The 23739-nt window shown below is 36.0% G+C and overlaps 1 protein-coding gene across 6 annotated transcripts in view; it reads right to left on the reverse strand.

Moving 5' to 3' along the window:
* scn8aa (sodium channel, voltage gated, type VIII, alpha subunit a) overlaps window positions 1–23739 on the reverse strand; it is a 50966-nt gene that overhangs the window by 15852 nt on the left and 11375 nt on the right. For 3 of the 6 annotated variants that reach the window (XM_089124441.1, XM_089124440.1, XM_089124442.1), the window contains 18 exons: window positions 23261–23380; window positions 21739–21827; window positions 21478–21606; window positions 18896–18987; window positions 16081–16305; window positions 15723–15786; window positions 15329–15470; window positions 13796–14002; window positions 13302–13589; window positions 11857–12162; window positions 9333–9468; window positions 8991–9229; window positions 7521–7694; window positions 6207–6563; window positions 5140–5610; window positions 4536–4653; window positions 3400–3554; window positions 1902–2075 (listed from right to left, as the gene is read on the reverse strand). In XM_089124441.1, the coding sequence (XP_088980567.1) occupies window positions 1902–2075; window positions 3400–3554; window positions 4536–4653; window positions 5140–5610; window positions 6207–6563; window positions 7521–7694; window positions 8991–9229; window positions 9333–9468; window positions 11857–12162; window positions 13302–13589; window positions 13796–14002; window positions 15329–15470; window positions 15723–15786; window positions 16081–16305; window positions 18896–18987; window positions 21478–21606; window positions 21739–21827; window positions 23261–23380 (3486 nt within the window). Of the gene's footprint in view, window positions 1–1901; window positions 2076–3399; window positions 3555–4535; window positions 4654–5139; window positions 5611–6206; window positions 6564–7520; window positions 7695–8990; window positions 9230–9332; window positions 9469–11856; window positions 12163–13301; window positions 13590–13795; window positions 14003–15328; window positions 15471–15722; window positions 15787–16080; window positions 16306–18895; window positions 18988–19190; window positions 19283–21477; window positions 21607–21738; window positions 21828–23260; window positions 23381–23739 lie in introns of all 6 variants that reach the window. The other 3 variants (XM_089124444.1, XM_089124445.1, XM_089124443.1) reach the window with 3 other exon arrangements.

The raw sequence follows: 23739 nt of genomic DNA on the forward strand, positions 1-23739 counted from the left end.
GTCCTCCACACATCATGAGAAAAGCACATCCACATCACATTCCTCTGAATCCCTTAGTATGGAGTCCAAGTGTGTGCATTTTAGTCACATAAACAGCTTAAATTGTTTCAATCAAATGTTTTGATTTATGATTTAAATTAATTGATGTTAATTTAAATTAAATTAACATCAGTTAACATCAGTCATTTGTTATGTAAAATATTATGTGTTTATGGAACAACTGATTGCACTTATAACAGACTCTAAAATGCAAATTACACTTGGTGAGCCTTCCACAATAAGGGCAGGGTAGAAAATGAAACCAGTCAGAGGCCACACATATCTTATTGTTCACACAATATAGACATCATACACATATGTACAAGAATTGGAAACAAGGTTATTTTAGAATGAGAACTGCTTGAATATCATAGATCAATAACCCTTGTTATTGATAGACAGACTCTGGCAAGTAATTTCCATTCGAACATTTAAGCCATACAAGGATGGATATGGCCTCTGTTATTTTTACAAAAGGAACTCACTATTGATTGTATACAAGGGAGAGGATGAAAAAGTATAAATATTTGCACACAACTGATGATTTTTAAAGCCAGTTTTATCATTCTTGATGGCAGATATTCAAGCATCTCAGGGTCACACAGAAATCTAGCATTTTTGCATGGCTATGCATGGGGATATATCTTAAAGAGGTGATGTAATCTTAAGAAATAACACGATTTAGATACAAGGAATATATATATTACATAAGCAGTTATATTCAAGATAAGCTCGCCATTATTCCTGTATAAAATACCATATTTGACTCTTCAATGCCCAAAACATTCACATCTTGTTGAAAAATAAAAAATCCTGTTTTTGTGTATGTGTGTTTTTACCATATAAGATAGTGTGCAGATTTGTCTTTTCATCTCCCCAGCTACATCATTTTATTTTAAACTGACAGCTCAAAGTACTACACCAGTGTTCAGCTATTTTTAAGCCATCTTTTAAACTTACCTTGCTGTGACTGGCAAACGTTATAGTGAGGTCAATGAATATGCAGACTTTATACTGTCTGAAATGCCACAGAATGTATTTTATCAGTTTAAACAAAGCTCCTAAAGTCCGTTCAGACAAGACAGGTCACTCGACGACCATATTCAGGTAACGCCCACTGCAGATACTTTATGATGTAGGTAAAAGACATATAGCTCCTATCTACTTAAATGGGTAAAGAGACGGAAATGTCCTAAGTTGTTTGTCGGCTAAAAAATCATGTCAGCTAAAATCATGTTAAGTATTTTCTGTCTGGTTCAGTTAGTGTGCATGTAAAAAAAACACTTACAAAAAGGCAATCTTTTAACTGAAAGATGGGACTTTAATTCCTATGCTCTTACTATTCTTTCATTTCTGCGCTAATATACTTAAATTACACTTTTCATAATATTACACTTTTTACAGTCAGACAGCAAATTCATTAACAGAAATGAATACAGCTCATCAGTCAGAGTTTTTAATTGTTAACTTCTACTAGCTCCCAACCACTTTCTAACACATTTTAAACTAACCTCAACACAAAGTGACAACAAATCTCTCATCTCTCCCATGTAAAAATAAATGAATAAATAAATAAATAAACCCTTTAAATTTTTTTTTGTCCAAAGCAGCCAAATTGTGTTTCACGTCACAAGTCATGGCCCCACCCATAGTGCATTGTTGCAAAATCTCGCTCCACAGAGCTTTACATTAAAAATTAATATTTTCTGCTTGGCACTGCAATTTGCTGTTCCATGTTTGGCTCAATTTACCACTAGTCAGATTTTGATTTTGGCAGGATGGGACCCATCAACAAGATGTGTATGTCAAGGGCATTTAGTAAACAGACAACAAACATAGCACGATTGAAGTAGTAGACTTACGTCAACAATGAAGAAGTCCAGCCAGCACCAAGCGTTGGTGAAGTACTTGACAAAACCGTAGGCTACCCACTTTAACAACATCTCCAATATGAAGATGTAGGTAAAGACCTTGTCAGCATACTCCAGAATGATACGAATAGTCTTCCTCTGTTCAATGTACACATCCTCAAAAGCCTGCAGCACACAACATATGGATCCATTAACACCAAAAGTACTCACAATACCACTAAAATCTAATGAAAATCTAATCTCTTAAAAGAAGAGATTTAGGTAATACTTAAGTTAAAAAGGTAATAAAAATAAATAATAAATAAACAATAACACAATTTTAATAATAATAATAATATGCAGCACAACAATATCAGGGAAAACAACTGAACAGAAGGCTACTTCTTTGCAATAATTCAGTTAACACTGCAGGTTAGAGTCAGCTTTCAAAATGCATCAGTATAAGGAATGGTCGTTGATTTTATTACATTCTTTTTTTGGCAACATTAGCTGTGCTAAAGACAGGAACATTTCCAGTGCCAGAAATAGATCCAATTGGATGAATACAGTCCATTAATCACATCACCCAGCTCTGGCGCCAGGTCTCTAACAATGCCTGCTTGAACTTCACATTAACCTCAACTGGATATTAATGCAGTGGTCAGATCCAAAATATAGTGTAAATAAGTTGCCACAGCCTTTTTTTTTATTTGTTGTCAAGCACAGTCAACTACAGTAAATCATGCCATATTTTTCAAAGTACACACCCCAGTATGGTTACATGTGTGTACTATGGAACATGACTTTTTAAAAGTAATATTACAGCTACCAGACTCGTTATGTTCTACAGTTTTAACAAAACCACCGTAGGCAGAGGCGTTGTGTTTTGATTATGTTTGGAAGACTGCTTTGCAGCACGTTCCCTCTAAGTGCATTTTTGGGATTGTTGTTTGGTCTTGGCTCATAAAGTAATCAAGCTTATGTGTGCTATTAAAGTGTGCAGGTGTGGGTCATGATATTTTGGTATTGGTTTCATTATAAAGCATTTTGCTTTATTTTGGTTAATTATGGGCTTTTTCTTGCTTGCTGATTTGGAAACACGAACAAGTCATTGTTCACACCTATTTCCCAAAAAGTGAACTTACAACCAAATTTAGCTGAATAAAGTGCATCCGGAAAGCATTCACAGCGCTTCATTTTGTTATGTTACAGCCTTATTCTAAAATGGATTAAAGTCATTCATTGACTTAATATTCTACAAACAATATCCCATGATGACAAAATTAAAGAAGTTTGAAATCTTTGAAAATTTATTAAAAATAAAAAAAACACATGTACATAAGTATTCACAGCCTTTGCCATGACAAAAAGTGGAAAAAGTGAAGCGCTGTGAATCCTTTCCGGATGAACTGTACAAGGCCTTTAAACTGTTTTTCTACCCAATTATTTATAGAACAAAATACTTGTGCATATATCCTTATAAGAAAGTTGTGTTTGTGTATATTCTTACCAATGCTCCACTACTGAGGAGGATCATAAAGATGATGAGGGTTTCAAACCAGTTGTGCTCCACAATGAGATAGCAGGTCTTCCGGAGGAACCACCAATTCTTACCCCAACCCTCCGTGATGGGTACATCACAACACTTGTATCGGGCCACACAAGCTGCAAAACAGCACACATTATACTTGTTGTATATTATATATATATATATATATATATATATATATATATATAAAGTGTCAAACTATTAAAATATTTAATTGCGATTCATCGCATTGTCATATTTAACTCGCGATTAATCACACATTTTTTTCTATTCTAAATGTCTCTTGATTTCTTTTTGTCCCATTATTTTTTCTCATTATAATGCTCTATCAACATGGAAAAGTGGATCAGCTTGCTTTGTGCAAATGTTTTTTATTGAAAACAACATTGGCAATACTGTGTTCAATTTCACACTAACATTCTCACTTGGAGCAAATAAACTCACACAATGCAACACTGTCAATCAATTAAAGGGTGAAAGAAATACTGACGAGGTCCTGATATTGACGAGGGGGCGGAGAAGTCGCATCAGCTGTGTGCGTGTGTGTGTTTGTGTGCTTGGCCATCAAGTGGTATTTTAGACTCACAACGACAGAACACACAGATCACTTTGGTCTTGTCAATGGGAACCATTTGGCAACTTTTTAGTAAAGTAAAGTTTCCATTCAGAATCATATTGGCATCCATTTCGGCGTCTCACGCTCGTCATCCACTCAAAACGTAACATTAACCTACTATTTGGCCGTCTCACAAGCTCAAAAAGTGTGTGCGGCATATCTGTCTGATTCTGGTCTTGCTAGATCCGCTTGTGCTTTGGTCGACAAAGCAACAAAACGTCCTCGTGCGGCACATGCCATTGAAATGAATGGGTTTCATAGCGCAGTGCCACGCATACCGCGTCCTGTTGCAAAAGCACATAAGGAAAAAAATACAAATTTGCTAGGCCAAAAAGACTGTTAATCACGCGATAAAAAAAATTACGCTGTTAAAATGGTTTTGCGTTAACGCATTTAACTGACAGCCCTAATATACTGTACATATTTTTTTTAAGTAAAAATTTAAAAACAGAGAAATAATAAAATGCATGAGCCATTTTACCTTCAGTCCAGCAAGCTTCTGGGTCAACGTATTCCTCTACCGCCTCCACCACCACCGCTTCCTCTACCTCTGGTTTAATATCTATGGTGCTGCCCTCTGATGAGCTGATGTCATCCAACTCATCGAGAGAAAAAAACAGGTCAAGTGTTAAAACAATTTACAGGTTAAAGCAAAAGTACTGCAAAAAATTATTTGTAATTGGTCTCTGGCACTATTAAAAAAATTAAGCCAATCTTGGTCAGGACTCAGACCAAGGATGCTCAAACAAACAGAGCAATCAATAACGTGAGTGCTTGACCAATGGAAGACAAGAAGTGTTCGTAAACCAAGCCTAGAAATTATACACTTAACTTTAAGAATGAAACATCAAGAGTCTGTATTCATATTTCACAATACGGTGTTCTTAATGGCCTACATACGTTTGAACATCATTTTGAAACAATATACCACACGTTGCTGCAAAAAAATTGCAAATACCTCCATTTAGAATCACTGAGCATTGATTCTTGAGACCAAATCAATAACCACAGGAATTACATTTCAGCCACTAGCATCTAGGGCAAAGCCGGAAAGCATCACAACATCAGCTCTTTTAAATACTCACTTCTTTGCTCCCCTCTGCCTCAGACTCGCTGCTGAAATCTTCGGTGTTGAGATTCTCAAAGTCAGACTCGCCCACAGCGATAGGCACACATACCGTCAGATTGGGGTTGTGGATGAAGGACATGTGGTCATCATCAATCATGTACTTGCCCACACTACTGCCGATACCACTGGTGGTTCCATTGCCATTTTTCTGATAATCCATGTCACGACTAATGTCCACACCCGTGTGATTGGCGATGCAGTTCAGCTTCCTATCGTACATGTCATCCAGTGGCTTGGCCTCATCGGTGACCTTCCTCCTGAGGATGATGTTGACCAGCTCTCGAACTTTGATCTTCACCCAGGCAATTCCTTTCTTAATGCGGATAACTGCAATCTGAAGGTTGTTCATCTCACCGTCGTCATCAGAAGCTGCCAAGTTGTCTGCACTGAACGAGCTCAGCAGCAAGGCAAGGAACAGATTCAAGACCTGATCAGCGTGAGAGAAAAGTAGTATAAAAAAAGTAGTCTCAAACTAATATTTTAGTCCAAAACCTAAACAGCTGCCTTTGGAGCAGTTTATGCATTATTTATATATATATTGAAACATCTAAAATCTATTTTATATACATTTCATTTAAAAATATGATTAAAAATGTTTTTTCCCCATAATTTTAATAAAATAATGTTATACTATTAAATGGATAATAAATATATATAAATATATAAGGATGATAAAATATATATATAACATATAAATATATTAGGATGAAAAAAAGGATTACGATTACAACTTTTTCATGTATATAAGTTCATTACATATATTTTATTTTATAAAAATAAAATATATTTCATAATATACATATATTATAGCGTGTAACAACATAACATTTAACTCGATTGAAATGCTTGCAAATGAATAACATTTTAATGATCAGTTATGAGTTATGAAGATGGTTAGGATGCTGCTTATGGAACAGCATATGGAAGTTATGGAACAGATTTGTCTATGTTTATTGCCATATAAGTAAAACTCAGCTTAGATTTCACAACTAAAAGGCATTTTCTGCATCAAAGCACACTTACCACCAAATTCCCTATGACCATGACCATCATGAAGACAATGAGACACATGGCTTGTCCTGCCACCTCCATACAGTCCCACATGGTCTCGATCCACTCTCCACATAACACCCGGAACACAATTAGGAAAGAGTGAAAGAAGTCATTCATGTGCCAGCGGGGAAGCTCACAATCCTGAGAGATCTTACACACACAGTCCTTGTAGCTCTTCCCAAATAGCTGCATGCCCACCACGGCGAAGATGAAGACGATGATGGCCAACACCAAGGTCAGGTTTCCCAAAGCTCCGACTGAGTTACCAATGATCTTTATCAGCATGTTGAGGGTGGGCCATGATTTAGCCAGCTTAAACACTCTCAGCTGTTAAAAGTGACAAAAAGGAGGATTAAAACACCATGAACATTCAGTATTGGTCTTTGAATGTGTGCTGTTGAAAACAAAGAGCAAATTTACGGCACTTATTCATTATGTCTTATTCACTAACCACCCACAATCTAGTACAGTATAACCAGATGCTGAATGCATTGAATGAATGTTGCTCTGTATTTAAATTAAATAACTCATTCTTTTCAGTTCAAACACACCTCCTTTCTATGTAAATTAGACTTATTATACTCACTATCTGTCTGATGCAATTAACGTTGTGCTATTGCTGCCCGCGTAAAGAAGGTGCTAAACAGAATTTTATTTAAGAGAGATGCGTTTATACTGTTTTTATTGGGAATTGAAGTAGCAATACATCAAATGATAATAAAATGATGGCAAAGTTATAAGTGACATACTGTATATACAGGCATACAGTGTGGTTGACCCCAATTTAAGCAATTCCTCTAGGTCAACGAGTTGATCATGACGGTCAAAACGTGCTTAAATAATCATTACAGCTGCAACATCATGAAAGTAGCAAAAGGTAATTTCCCCTGCATTGTGATATACAGTACATCTGAGTGAAATAAATAATTATATACAGTGCGCTTAGCATAAGTGAATACACCCATGCTAAAGTTGACTTAGAAGAGGAATAAAACAAATCCTATTTTGGAAATTGATCTTAATGGCTTTATTAAAAAATGAGGAATACATCACCAGAGAAAAGTCTGATGTTTCACTAGAAGATCGAGTTAAGAAATCTTGATTAAAAATCATATTGTCAAAAAAGAAGCAGCATATGCATGGATGAATCACTCATAATAAGATCCAACTACAAAATAGGGTGAATATCCATTTCATGTCAAATCATTTTGTTACCTGATTCACATAATAACCAAGCATCACATTATTAATACATTGAAATTCTGAAGCAATAAAAAGATTTACCAAACGGAAGGATCTCAGCACAGAAAGACCTTCCACATCGGCCAAGCCCAACTCCATCAAACTCAAGCTCACAATGAAGCCATCGAATATATTCCAGCCCTCTTGGAAGTAGTAGTATGGGTCCATTGCAACCAGTTTGGCAAACATTTCGGCAGTGAAGATACCAGTAAACACCTAGAAAGAAAAAAAATTAATAAAATTTAGACAGATTGCTGACAAAAAAACTATTAATTTGTTAATTTCACATGTCAGACTAATTTATAAAAGCAATCTAATATCAATCAAAAGGCACTTTATCCATTACACACAAGCTCTTCCCTGACACCTATCATGCCCAATCCTGGCCAACACATTCACAATAATGTCCTGACAAATCAACACAAGACTCTGTGGCATTCAAAGTGTCAAACAGATCACCCTGCTGTCACGGGAGAGAAGGTTAATCACCCTGCAGGCGGGTGATCTGGGGGAGGGAACAAGGTGGCCATGACTCCAGGAGGCCTGCCATGTGTCTGCACAGCCAGCGAACGCAACTCACGCTGCCGCCTGCAAAGCCACGACCTGCTCCATCCCAGTACGCCCCCTGCTATCATGACTACAGAGTGAACATGGATGTACCGAACCAGTTTGAATAAAGCTGACTAAAGACTTAGTTTTTTGTTATTTTTGGTCCAAAATGCATTTTCGATGCTTCAAAAATTCTAACTAACCTACTTACAGTATGTCACATGGACTACTTTGATGATGTCTTTATTTCCTTTCTGGACAAGGACAGTAACATACATTGTCAATGGAGGCACAGAAAACTCTCAGACTAAATCTAAAATATCTTAAACTGTGTTCCGAAGATGAACAGAGGTCTAACATGCTTGGAATGACATCATTTTCATTTTGGGGTGAACTAACCGCTAAAATACTTTATTTCACCATGTCAGCAAAGCTGAAATTACATTGAGAGAGGCCTCACTACGAGATGCCTGCATATGATTTACTCCATTAAGCAGGTCACATGACTTGGGAAATAATGATTTGTGGTCAGTGTTCGGCACTGCACTGACGGTGAGAATTTATGAGTTCTAACAGTTTCGCCATCACTTGGCTACGTAATATAAAAATCCATTTGGACCAACAGTGGGAAAAGAAAATCTGCTCTTCTCTACCAGGTTTGAGTTCCAGAACTGTGAAACCACCACCATTTTAGAGCCGCTCATTGATTAGGTTACATGAAATATTTATGCTGGCTCATGCATCACCACACTCAGCCAATAGCTTAGCGCCGTCTTTACGCCAGGCATGAAAATGGCTGTGAGTGTTCCAACAACGTCTCTACAGAGACTACAAAAATATAAGACATGGGGGAGGAGGACCATTTCACTAAGCAATGAAAGAATTCTTCATATTTAAATTTAAAAATTCTTGAAAAAAGAGGGGAAAAAAAGAATTTCTAGAGGGTTTATGTAGGATCCTCACCAGGTTTCCGACACTCAGAACATGCTCAAAATGCGGCGTCATAGGGTAATGCTCCATGGCCATAAAGAGAGTATTCAGCACAATACAAATGGTGATAGCCAAGTCCACAAAAGGGTCCATCACAATCAGGTTCACGATCTCTTTAATCTTCATCCAAACGGGGCCACACTCCCAGATAAGAAATGTGTTGGCGAATTTGTACCAGCATGGTGGACAATTCCTCTGAGACTCTTCCAGCTCTGGAAGTAAATAATACAATTATGGTAACTGATAACAATGAAATTCCTTCTGTTTAAAAAAAATAAAGCAAGACATTCCTTAGGTTTCAAAATGTGAACATACCCTCAACCAATGTGTTGGTTAACGCACTCATCACACTGTTGGCTCGTTCCTTGCGCCCAAACGATGTGTTGAGCTGCTCTATGGAAACCATTAGAGAGCCTGAGAGTTTCTTCTTGATTTCAAAATCAGAATTTGGCTGTCAGGAGGAAAAGAATGAGGGTAAACAGACCCATCACAACATTATAGTGCAGCTAGTGGCTGGAAGAAAAATCTTCATCACAGAGCTAGTTAGAGAAAGGTTGGCGAACATTTTTCACAGTTTACACATTTTTTTCCAAAGGAACCATTTTCATTTGAATGCATTAAAGCGGAAACATGCTGGACTCTCACAGGAGGGAAGGTAGGATGGAGATACATTTGTCATTATTGTTTGTACGAAACATAAGCACGTTATTAATATGCTACATGTTATCAAATTGCTCAAATATTAAACATCAGGACATTTTTGCAATCTTTTGGGCATTTGAAATAGCCAAGTATATGTTTTATAAACTGGGCTTAAAATATCCAGAATGCCAGAAAGGCTATGAATTAGTAACATAGCCATTGTCCTCCAATCTCTTCCTCCCCTCATCTGAAGCCCCTGCATCTCCAGCTTTTAGGAGATCCAGTCAGCATGCATCTGCATGCATTCAGACAAAGAATTCAAGAGAGGAAAAGAATAAATATCATGATTCATTAACCTAAGATCTGAAGCTAAACCAGAGCTCTTTAAAAGGGACAATGTGTACTTTTTAATGCATTTGATTATTTAAAATCAATATTTGTATTCATAAATATGTCCTCAATGGTATACAAATACCTCTGCCAATTATTTGACTTATCCTCATAAACGAAGAATTTATAATCTTTATATACATGGGACGGATAAGTCCATGGAGACTTCCATGTAGTTCCGGCATCTTGAAAAACTGTAATAGCAGAGAGGGACAACAAGTACTAGGCCAACGCATTCCACAACGCGTTTTCGTTCAGAGCCAGCGTGACGTGACAGAAAGCAGCAGAAGCGGAGGAGCAGAGCAATGAGAGATGCTTGTCAAAGCCACGGGAAGTTTAAAAGGCTGCATTGCAAATCCTCGTCGACAGAAAAGTCCAAAATAGAATGTAAACGTGACCGGAGATTACAAAAAACACGAGTTAATGTCGGGATAGCTTTTTCCAGGTAATGCAGGAGAAAGATTTCAAAAGAGACGCTGAAGTCCTGCTTTCTTCTTGACAGGTAAGTCAATGTTACAGTCTTGATTAAAAGCATTTTTTCATTGTTTGGTTGTGTACTTTATTTTATAGACAGATTAACATTTATAGTTAAAAGTTGATGATGATATCTAACAATGCACGTACTTCAGAAAATATAACGAAAAAAGAAGGCATAATGTTTTTTATTCGTTTGTTTGTTGTGTCAAGTTGCTGTTTGTTTGAAATAACAAACCCGTTCACCAGTGCTATTAGACGACATAGCTTTTTGATACATGATGGCTACCGTGGAGGCAACGCGCATTTGAAAAAGCGAGGCGCTGGAGAGCACAATTCATTTGAATGCAAAATACATTTTTACCGCAAGATGGGAGAAATTCGTACACATTGTCCCTTTAAGATTCATTAAGCTAGAAGACTACCATGCTAACTACAATGCTTCAGTATAGATTCAAAAGTACTGATCATCAAAAAAACTATAATGAAGAAACACTATAGAAAAATTATATACAACACAAAAAAAGAAGGAAAAACAATGAAGAGAACATATGAAAAGAGAATTGAAGGCTGGAGGGTGTAAGCGGTGTAATCATTTCATGGTTAATCACCTTTACATGAATATAAACCAAAATACAATTACAAAGGACGATGAGTTGACATGTACGTTAAAAAAACACATTAAAAACTTAAAATGAAATGAGAGTGGGAGTGTAATACGATGATGATATGAATACTAATTCCCCAAGAAATGAACATGACTGCAGAAATCCTGCAAAATAATTACTAAAACATTTATTACCATTATAGAGTTTGGGCTCAGTAACATTTTTTAAATAAATTACTAATATAATTCAGCAAGGATGCATTCGGTTGATCAAAAGGGACAGTAAAGACAATAATGTTGCAAAAGATTTCTATTTCAAATAAATGCATTAGTGTTCGGCAGTGTTGTGTAAACACAGAGCAGCTCTTCCGGGTCAGGGTTAGTAAGTAAAGTAATTTCACAATATTACTGTTTTTACTGTAGTTTTGATCAGCCTTTCAAAAACAATTAAAAAAAAACTTTTTAACAGTAGGTTATGAAACACCTGAATCTTAGCATTCGTACAGTGAGGTCTATCTATAGTTAGCAGCCTGGCATAAAAGGGCAGCATATCACACAGGCTTTGAGAGCAGTCCTCAACTGAAAGAGAGCTCATTTTAGAGCAAAGTCAAAATAACCATTACACAAATGCATCAGAAAGAGAAAGAGCCAAACAGAGAGAAAGAGCCAAGGTTTAGAGATAGATGATGCCCATGCCTAGACTGATCTACTCTTAGACTTCCTTACGCTGTCATCAGTGGCTGCCTTATCTATTATCACCTCAGGCAGTAGGCGTCCGCCAGGCCCCGGCCCGATGAGAGAGACCACTCCATTGCAATCCACAGTGCTGTTGCGCTTGCCGTAGTAACCCGTGTAGCTGTTGCGACGTTGCGGGCTCAAGAATGAATCGCGCCTCTCGTCGTACTCCTCAACCGTGCTGTGCTCGTCATCTGCAAACTCGTTCTCTGAGCCTCCATCCTTACAGCGGCTGAAGATGCTGCTCTTACTGTTGCGTCTTGAAGCGAATGGTGAGCCTGGGATACTGAGCAGAGACTGGAGGCAAGGAAAACAGAGTAAAAACGTAAATGTTAAATGTTGACTTGTAAAATGTTGAGTTGGCAACACTTCATTTTACAGTGTGCCTCTTACATATAATTATACACATACTATAATAACATCAGTAAATGATGCATAATTACAAGCAACTAACCCTAAACCAATACCTAATTATATATCAAGTACATGCTGTTAATTAATATTACTCAGTACTTATTTGTATAATTACAATGTAACAAGGGTACCTTAAAATAAAAAAGTGGAACTGTTGACTTCTTTGGTTTTACACATTTGCTCTCAACAGTGAAATGTTTAACATTAGGCATAAACATTAGGTACTTTTTTCCATTATTTTTGAAAAGCAAAATGGTACAAGATGGTGTTTTCTGGCTTGTCCCACCTCTAAGGTCTTGACCGGTATTGTCCAAAGTTCAAAATAAAATTACTATTTAAAAAAGAAAATAACCTTTCTAACATCCATGTAATGTATTTGTTTTCTTATTTATTTTCTTATTATTATTTTTATTTTTTAACAATTACTCTGTATTTATTTATTTTTTAATATATAAATCTTGTTTTTGTAAGGCCTACATTCTAGGTTTGTATTTTATTGTTATTTCCTTGAAGTCTACCAGGGGTGCTTTTTGCTTTGTATTCTTGTGTCTCTTAACTTAAAAAAGAAAAGAAAAACTCAAACAATTGTCAACAAAAAAGAAAAAGAAAATAACAGAGTAGTAGCAAATTAATTTGGTCTTTTTCGACAACATTGCAAAAATTTATTTTTATTTTTTAAATTTCTGAATTTATGAAGTTTAGCAATTAACAATAACAAAATAAGTTATTGTAAGAATAAAATGTTGACGCAAATATTTATTTAATTTATGATATATTTAAACATTTTTATTAATAACGACCCATTTAATGCTGATGTTTATGTATTTTTTATATTAATTATACGTAATAAAATTATAGATGACCAGGATACATGCAATTAATAAAACGTATTAGTCATAAAATAAATAAAAAGCAGCTTTTATAATATTTTGAGTTATTTTTGCATGCTGTTTTCTTCACACACCATTTGTTAAAAAAATAACTAAATTAATTTTTAACGATACAAAGATGTCATTCTTTACCTGGTTCATTATAGAACTCCTTCGCCCTAAACGGTTGTCGGGGAACCGGAATCTGCTCCTCCTGCTTCCATCATCCGATTCGGATTTGACAAACTTCTCACTATCCCCTTTCTCCTTCTCCTGCTCTTTCTGCCGCCACTTCTTCTTGCGGTTGCGTCGCTCTTTGGCGCTCTTGGAACTGAGTTTAGACATCTCAGATGAGCTGCAGGACAAGTTCCCTCCTCCCTCACCGTCATCCTCCACCACGTCCTCAGACACCGTCCCCGCCGACGTTGCCATAGCATTAGCCTGCCATCACAAAAATCTATCAATCATTCACTGATCTAAATTATTTTAGATTCTAACATAGTCACAAAAATGCTCACAATTAAAAATCACCAGTGAATAACTAAATGCAAAACAACCGTCCAATATACCAGGCAAACATTATACTAGAACACATTGGAAATTGCACAAAGAGGACCCTTATTATTGGCATTGAAACAGTGCCTGACCTGCACGTCCTCCTGATGTTTCCTCAGCGCTTCCAGCATGGCTTTAAACTCCGCCTCCTTTTGCTCCGCCTCTTCCATAGTGGCCTGGTTCTGTTCCTCATATGCCATGGCCACCACAGCCAGGATCAGATTCACAAGGTAGAACGAGCCAACAAAGATTACCAGCACAAAGAAAATCATGTAGGTCTTCCCCGCTGCTCTCAGGGTCTGTGGATGAGGGACAGATTCATACATTACTATAAAAACAGTTCATTTTTTTACACACATATACACACCGACAAATTTCTAAACACTCATTAACATAATATTCAGGGATTTTGGCTGTGCTATTCACTTACGTACATACATGTTGAAGAGAACTCTCTGGAAAAATTCAAATGTCAGTTCATTATTCTGAGAATATTTGACCAACTTGTGCATAGAATGCAAATACACATACAGTACATGAGTATTTGTGCATACATGTTATTACACAGACTGGCTTAAGGCAGCTACTGTCACCCTTACATGCTGGTGAACAAACAGAAAGACAGATTGTTTGGAGTGAGAAAATTAAAAAGAGAAGAACAGAAAGATAACCAGTAATTTCATGGTTTTAAGCAGTACGGTTGTTTTGCCTGACACTATAATGAGAAAATACTAAGATACTAAAATACTTATGAGGAGTGATGTTTCTTCTCATCAGCTTTAAAAGAACTGCAATTACGTGTCTTCTAGGACCAAAATGCATTAAATAGCTGAATACGGGGTGTATAACATTTAGTTTATTGTGAGTATTAAAACTACTTGTTAAGAGACAATTGTGACATTTTATTCAATGTACTGAATATATAATTCTATTATATTCATTTTTTTAAATAACTATATACATTTTCATATTCCTTAAACAGAATAAAATAAATATTAAAATCGTGTCTGTTCATCAGTAACAATGAGGTATCTGTTTTTATATACAGTCACCCTAAGGCACCTATAACTTTCTATCTCTGACTAGATACAAGGGCAATATGTATTGTAAAAAGCTCCAAAGATTTTAGATTTAATTAGTATGGGGAACATTCTGCATGAAATAACATCAGCCCCACATATTAACATATTCATATCATATTAAAGCATATTAAACTGGATTCAGACGATTTAGAGAAACCCATCCTCAAAATTGATCGCATATTGTTTCCTGTTGTTTACAAATGTACTATCAAGTGCATGAGAATAACTCAAGCCCTGAGTTGATTTAATTTACACAATTAAACAGTCAGTTGAATTTAAATATTCGCATTTAGCATTGTAAAGTTGAAAAAGCAAAATTTAGCAATTTTAATTTCATTTGTATAAAGACTAAATATACATTTACTACAATATACTACAATTGTGTTTACTTTTGTTTTCAAAGTAGATTGTTCTATGAAGATAAAATATATAACATTTGATATAGGAATTAATAATTTGGTTAGAAGCAAAATTAAGAAAAAAAAGTATTTAAATATGGCTAAAAGTGATGAAAGAGGGAAAGAAAATAGTCTACGCCCTTACCAGCTGGTACAAGTTCTCCCAAAAGTCCTGCGTCATGAGGCGGAAGAGAGCCAGGAAAGCCCAGCCAAAACTGTCAAAGCTGGTGTAGTCATAATTTGGATTGCGACCAGCCTTCATGCATGTGTAGCCTTCAGGACAGCGACTGAGGCAAAAAAGTGCACACAACCCATAATGACCATTCTATGGATTAGCATACAACGTTTGTCGAGGAAGAATCACAGTGAATTACTTCTGCTATTCTTGATGTTATTTAAACATATGAATGCACAAAGGTGTCTGCCTTCAACTGTAGCTAGCTTCTTCATGTTTTGTCTTTTTAAATAAAGAAGTGTAGTTTATGTTTTCTAAATCTCTATGTTGTATGTTGGAACCATGTTTGGAACCGAACACTCACCCAGAATCAGAGCTGTTTCCACATAGAAGAGCATCCAACTGGTCTGGCAGGAAGTAGAAATTTTCTAATGACAAACAGAGATGTAGAATCAGCTAACTAAACCGTTTCGTATTTTTGATCAAGACAATACAATCTTGGCCGATACTGATAAGGTAAAATTGTATACTACTTTTTTTATAAATTAAAAAAATGTAAACACTAAAAACTAAAAATGATAAACGTGAACATAAGCATCCCAACAGTATAATATACATAGATATTCTGGTATTTTGTGATTTGCCTATTGGCTGAAACCAATACACTGTGTATTCCTAACCAATTTTGTAATTTGTGGGTGACAAACTAAACAGAAGCTCACTCTCATTCATGATGTAGACATCCCAGTTGAATGCATTGCTGCCATTGGTATCAGGGAACATGTCTGTGATGTTAATGGGCCAGATGACACACTTTTGCCGCAGATTTCCCATGAAGAGCTGCAGACCAATGAGGGCAAAGACACTGAGGCAGAACACGGTGAGGATCATCACATCTGACAGCTTCTTCACAGACTGGATCAAAGCGCCAACAATGGTCTTCAGACCTATGAGATATTGAATATGCACACACATACACGCACAAATATGCACACAAACACACACACACACACACAAACACAAAGGCATAGACAGTTGCATGTGTGCTCAAATCCCAGAAGTGTATGAAAGGAGTCTTCAAGGCATGATGAGAGGAATTTACTTTTTTAAATGTATTTATTTTTATGTGAGGCCATGTTGATGTTTCTGATTTGAAGACACTGTCTTAAACACATATACTTCTCTTATATATATATATATATATATATATAAGATTATATATCTTATATATCTTATATATACATATATCTGTGGTTCTCAACTGGTGGTTTGCTGGTATGTTCTGATTGCATGGAACAATGTTACATTTTAACCCTAGAGGAAAGTTATGTAATAAATTTCTTAATTTATTTAAGACTTAAATAAAAAAAAATATATAAATGGCCAGAAAGCACAGACCATTGTCAGAATTGCAGCATTATAGGACAATAAAATATTTTAGTTAAAATTTTTAAGGGCCTTTTCCATCTGTGTGATTATTTCCCCAGTATCAGTATACACTACAGTATTGTTGTTGATATCGAAAGCTAAACACCCATTTAAAATTAAACATCATCAGTCATTTGGTAGAAATGAGCAAATTAAGACAGATGGCAACACCTACAACATGCTTGGCATGCTTTTATCATAAACAGAGTTTTGGCCTAATGTGTTTTGTGTGATAAATTGCTAACTGCTAACCGTATGAAATCAATTTGATCTGATATGTAAATGTCCTTTAGAAGCAAAATCAGTTGAGAACCACTGATCCAGATGCTTAATTGTTTCATTATTTATTTTTCTATTTTAAATCATGCCTTGAATCCTTATATCAATTGATTATGACAACATAAATAACCGCACCACAAAATACACTTTAAGTTTATTTACACAGATACTGCTTAGGAGCCATCCCATCATTTGGTCTATTCAAAATAATTATTTACTATTCTTCTTAAACTTGGTTTTAATAAATACCTACAAAAGATAATTTATTATTTCAGGGCATGCAAAAATCAGTCCTGAAACTTTTTTTGAATTGTTTTATCGTTCAAGGGAGGGCTCCCAGAAACAGAAAAACCTGACAACCATTTGTCCATAAATACTTCAGCACAACCAGAGGGCAATGACATAGGGAGAATAAAGCAGGCAGGGACTAAGGGGGTGAAGATTACATGCAGGTCATTTCAGCTCAAAGACTGAACAGAAACAAGTCCAGTGTTAAAATCTTCCCAGGCTTCACCAGACATGTTAAACTAAACATTATGAGAACTGCACTGACCCCTCCCAAATTCAAAATAAGTGCTCTATCTTCAAGACAGTAGAATCTCAAATGTAATGCTGAAGTTTAGTATAGATATGCTACAATCCTCTTGCGTATCCTCTAACCCCAACAAAACAAAAAAATCTCCCAGGGCTCAGGGATTTGATGAGTAGGCTTAGGTCTACCTGAAAATAACATGGAAATTACAAATATGACTTGCAATAAAATCTAGTCAGCTAAATAAATCATCGACCTGTTATTTCACTGAAAATGACTGCATTTGATGCTAATGTGTCAAGACGTTAAGCTAAAGGTCTGGCATTTTTGCAAGGCCACTGAAGGAAATAAAAATAAATAAAAAAAATCTCCCTTGACCATCTGCACTCCACTTCTTTTTTTTCCACTTCCAGGTGCAATTTGTGAGTTTCATTCAAAATAAAGGAAAAAAGTGAACAAAAATTAATATTAAAAAAATAAAGAAATAAAAGGCAGCCAAGCACTTAGTAGGCTAATACTATAGAAGCAAGTGACTTCCAAAGCATCATGCAGCATAAAATATGTCCACAAACTAGGCTTGGCAGTCTTCATAAATAAGTAACAAGTATGTTCTTTGGGAACTCACTGAGAGCTATTCAATTTTCATCTTGGGGAACAAAATATATAGCTTGTTAAAAATATCTACTCTAGTGCTCTGAGGCCAGGGGCTAGTTTGAAAAGAAGTTATATTTGTATCCAGCTAAATGAATGCATACCTTTGCAGTTTGATTTTTTTGAGGCCATTGTTCCATCTCTATTTTAGACAGTGTACTTCTAGGTTCTCTTTTAGACTGAAACATCACCTTTTCTTAAGTCTTTACTGTTAAAATCTGCAATAAAATAGAGCCTTATGGAACTCTGGGATCTGCTTTAGTGTTTAGCAACGTCTACAAGTAATAATGGCTTGATTCAGCCTGTTTAGGGTTTGTTCACAGATATGTTAAATGCCTACATGAAAGAGGTTACAGAGGTTTGGTCACTAAAGCTCTCTAAATCGCTCTAATCTGCTCTGGGACAAAAAGGCTGTCGAAACTAAAGGACTATGGAGATTGATAGTAGACTGCAAAGCCTATCAAAAATGTATAAGTACCATTTTTGATGATTTTGGAGATAGTAATAAAAGCAAATTAAATGGTCTTCTCCAAATTAATTTCCGCTAAAAAATAATGAGAGAGAAGTCCAACAAAAAAAGATTTCAAATCGAATAGTTATAGGGGGTCATACTGAAAGTTAACCTCAGCGTCAAAACTGCATCTCACCTGGAATGACAGAGATAGTTTTCAATGCTCGGAGAACCCTGAATGTTCTCAGCGCAGATACATTCCCCAGGTCCACAAACTCTGTTACATATCTGAAATAAGGGAGGATCACACACAGACACCAATGACAACCACAAACACACCAAGAACACCACCACGCCAACGAACCACCAGGAGGTACGCCACTCACAGAGCCTGTCCACTACGGGGGTGAAAGGAAGGAAAAGAAAACCAAAATACACACACGTACACCTAACACCGACCCGACCCCTCCCGCTCTCACACACTCTCTTACCTGGGATTACAGAAATAGTTTTCAATGCCCTCAGAACTCTGAACGTGCGCAGAGCTGAGACATTGCCTAGGTTTACAAACTCTGTTATATACCTGCAATGATCAGATCAAAGTTACATGGAGACATGGTCATGACTTAGTACTTGATGACTTCCATATGCTGATTAATATGATCTGTTTCAAGCAATATGAAGGTTAAATAGCTTTTAGAGGTGGATGGGGAAATGAAGTGGAGTCACAAATAGATGAAGAATTTTAAAAAATTAAATAGATGAAGAATTTTAAAAAAGTTTGTATTATTATTATTATGTTAAATAATACAATTTTCTGGAGGAAAGTAAACATATTATGGTAATAGTAGATTAGATTAACTATGTATTTTAGATAGAACACGGAAAAACTAATTTTAATAGAAAATGTTTTAAAGAAGTAGATTTTAATAAAGAAGTAGTAGTGATAATTAGAATAAATATTACGTCACATAGTACAAATGCTTGCATGTCATTTTGTTTTTTCTTCTTCAGTCTAAAAGAAAAAGAGGAAGACATTGCAATGCATTGTAGATATATGGTGTAACAACACAAACCTGATCGTTTCCCACCCCTAATAGCTTTCATAAACAATTATGCTCATATATAATATTATTATAGGATATACAATATATATCAGATTAATTTGTCTGGTATTTGTATAAAACAAAAATGAGATCCAATAAAAATAGATAAAATGAAAATGGAGAAAACTGAAAGAGTAAGTGAGTGAAAAAGTTCTCTGCATGGGCTGCTGGTAGGGGTGGGCCATATACCGATATAGACATGATTAACTGGTAGAAATCTGTCAACCGCTAGAGATTTTGGAGTATTGTTTCTATTTCTTTACGCTCATGTGGCGTTGCCATTCTACACCATCACTAAAGCTTATCATTTGAATGTGTTTTAAGCCTTACTTCAATTTATGTACAGTAGTAGCCTCTCTAGTGCTTGAAGTTTTTCAGGCAGCTCTACTTCAGTTTTGTCTTGGTTCAATTGTAGTTTTTTGTCTGATTTCTTGTAATTAGTTTCTTTGTTCCTTATCACTGACTGTTTAATTGTCTTCAGTGATCTTGAGAGTTTGTTTTACTTGTGAATTAGGCTAGTATTTTGTGATATTGAAAGTACTCATATGGTGATATCAGATATTGGTCATTTCGCCCACCCCTAGCCGCTGGGAGTCATGTTGATGGTGAATGACTCTAATCACTGATCTTTGTGAGTGAGTTTTCTGGATTCTGTGCAATAAACAGGTATGATCACAGCACAGCAGAGAGATGAGGACAAGGACAGATGCAGAGCAGTGAACTTAACAATAAGCAGAGTTGCCACATCCATAAAGATGCTACCAAAAACATTCACATGGTTAGAGACAATATATAACACACAGAAAATGTTTTATCTGTGTCCCCCACATACAGTACACATATGTAACTAAACTGATGGTTGTTCTGAATTAAATCAATCATATGTTTAAAGAATCACATGAAAGTATATCCTAGAATCAGCATCTTGTAATGGAAGTAATAAAAGGGGACAGCAAAAGTCTGAGACAAACTTTTAAATTTGAAAAGAGTAAGTAGTTGAATAGAAAAAGAAAATCATTTTCACAAGTGATCTTAAGCCGGGTGCACACTGTACAATTTATAAAAGTCCTTTACTTGTCAGACTGTACGAACATGATCCTCGCTGTAAGCCATGTCACACTGTGGGATCTCAGTTGTCTGTACGACAGTCAAGATTCGTTAAAAAAAGGACACATGCAATACCCATCCAGTGTTACATCGTCAATCCGTGACACCTTCGGTGGCGGATGATGGATCGAAATGGTGGCTAGCAAACAAAAACTCTCTCTAGCTTTAATTTTGATCACGACTTGTCTATAAAAGAAATAGGAAATTAAACAAAGATGATGTGTGTGGAACAGGTGGTGGTTTGTTGATGTCGCACTAATTGCATCATCATGTTCTGCGCTCCTATTGGTTAGTGATTTGACGGTTGTTGTACAGTAGGTGACGCCACACTGCAGGACTTGTGTCCCAAAACTTTGGACAGTGGCAGAATTTTATCAGAGGTAACATTTTATCACAATGGTCATTATTCGGCTGTCTGTGTGAACATATCAAATTAGTGATGAAACACTAAAGATTTTGGGCTAGGATCAGAGGAATATTTCAGGATTTGCAAAAAATTCCCAAAATCATACAGTGCGCACCCGGCTTTAGAGATTTAAGCTTGATAAAGTGACCGAATACTTACGCCATTGAGATGACCATGAAATCCAGCCAGTTCCATGGATCTCTAAGGAATGTGAAGCCATCTATACAGAATCCACGGGCAATGATTTTTGTAAGCGATTCAAATGTATAAATTCCAGTGAAGGTATACCTGAGGGATAGAGCAGGAGGTGGGGATACATTTTTAAATTAAGTAACTGGAACTAAATTATGCACAACTAAGCTGTCTATTTATGATTTTGTTGTTGTTGTGAGGCATGCTGTGGTTAGGATCAATACTTACTCTACTTGTTTGGACCACTCGGGAGGATTACTAAAAGTCATGAACACACAGTTGGTCAAAATCGTACACATAATGAACATGCTGAATACTGTGGGTATCAGTTAAGGAAATTCTGAGACTTCACAGAATTAAAAAACAACAACATCAGGACATTCATCAATAACAGATTTAGGACTTATGACAATATTTTTAATGTATTTATAAACATTATATAAGAAGTACAGTCATGACCAAAAGTACTGGCATTGACATAAATGTTGTGCTTCGCAAAGTTTACTGCTTCAGTTTTTGTGGTGTTGGTTCACATTGTTACTAGATTAGTGATCAGATGTATTTTAAATATTTGCAAAAAACTCAAAACCTCTAAGGAAAGATCTGTAGCCTTCATCACTTTGCATCAAAATGGCCTCACATGCAAGGAAATTTGCCATTTGCCAATTCTGCTCTGAAACATTTCCCTGAATAAAGAATAGTATAAAAAACTTCCTGCAAGAGCAACTTGAACGATGATCCGTTCATTTTCCAGCATGATGTCATGAGGCAAGAGTATAGAGTAATAATGAAGTGGCTCGGAGATTATTACATTGAAATTTTGGATCCGTGGCCAGGCAACTCTCCGGATCTTAATCCCATAGAGAACCCGTGGTCAATCCTCAAAAGTTTAGTGGACAAGCTAAACCCCACAAATTGTGATCAACTCCAAGCACTAATAAAGCAAAAATGGATCGCCATCAGTTAGGATTTGGACCAGAAGCTAATATCCAGCATGCCAGGGCAAATTGCAGAGGTTATAAAGAAGAAGAGTCATCACTATAAATATTTATTTCAAAATCAAAGCCTTTAGACTTATGATATGATTATCACTGTTTTCCAGTATACACTAGAAACATGAAAAAATAATCTACAAATACTGAAGCAGCAAACCACAAAAATCATGTCACTGCCAATACTTTTGGCCATGGCTGTATAATCTGTTTGTCACAAAATTAACAAAGAAATATTGATGTTTAATAATTTTCATTAATAAAGTATACCATATAACAAAAAAACACACATTAGCGTAATTTCAGTATTCACAATGTTGTTTAACTTTATATCACCATAAACTCATTTGTTTAATTTATATAGGCAATTACATTTGTTTGTTTAGACTACAACCACATTAACAATTCAATAAGTCAAATGTCACATGAGGTAATTTAATGCTGTCTCTCGAGGTGCTTTGCAGACTCTGCTCTGTGCGTTCATGTGTTTTGTATGAGGCATGGCTTTTGAGAGAGCGCTCATCGCTCTGAAGGGAGGGTGGGATCTAATGCTTTCAAAGCTAGCTTGCTATTGCTAGCCACTCCAAAATTGCCTACCCTACCTTTAACTAAAACGTTAGTCTGAAATCCTTAGCGTTATTCCTGATCATCCCATTCACCCTAGCAATAAGCAGACATATTAAATATTTGATGCAGAGAAACACAGTGTAGACATTCAGTATTTATCATGTACACATTTAAACAGCTGAAAAAGGATATGAATGTATCAAAATTTTAATCGCTATTCGCCTAGCAAGATTAAAAGGGCTTATCATGTACAAGGCAGGTGTGGCACTAAAGCGGAAGATTGTTTTCCCTCTATTTAGGACTATAAATGTCTGTGGAGATGAAAAACAGAAACGGCCACAGAGAGAGATGAGTGAGAAAAAGACAGAATAACAGAGAAAGAGAAAAAATAGATTAGTTGCAAGCATAGAGACACATCATCACTTATTCAACTGGACTTTCAGAAGTAATAATCATGACCTGAAAGTCTGCATCTCTTTCTAGAAGAGAAAGGCATCATAATGAAGATATGTTGCTTTATATTCTACTTGGCAAGAAGAATGTAAATCAGCAAGATTGCATGCAAAACATCCACATTGTCTCTGGAGTGCAATAAAGTAAAACAAAACATTACTTAATGTTTAGCTCAAGTTCTTGAATTTGATTAGCTGAGATTAAATATTAAATTTTG

Source organism: Pimephales promelas, chromosome 20 (assembly GCF_988280905.1).
Source record: "Pimephales promelas chromosome 20, fPimPro1.hap1.1, whole genome shotgun sequence".
NCBI lineage: Eukaryota > Metazoa > Chordata > Actinopteri > Cypriniformes > Leuciscidae > Pimephales > Pimephales promelas.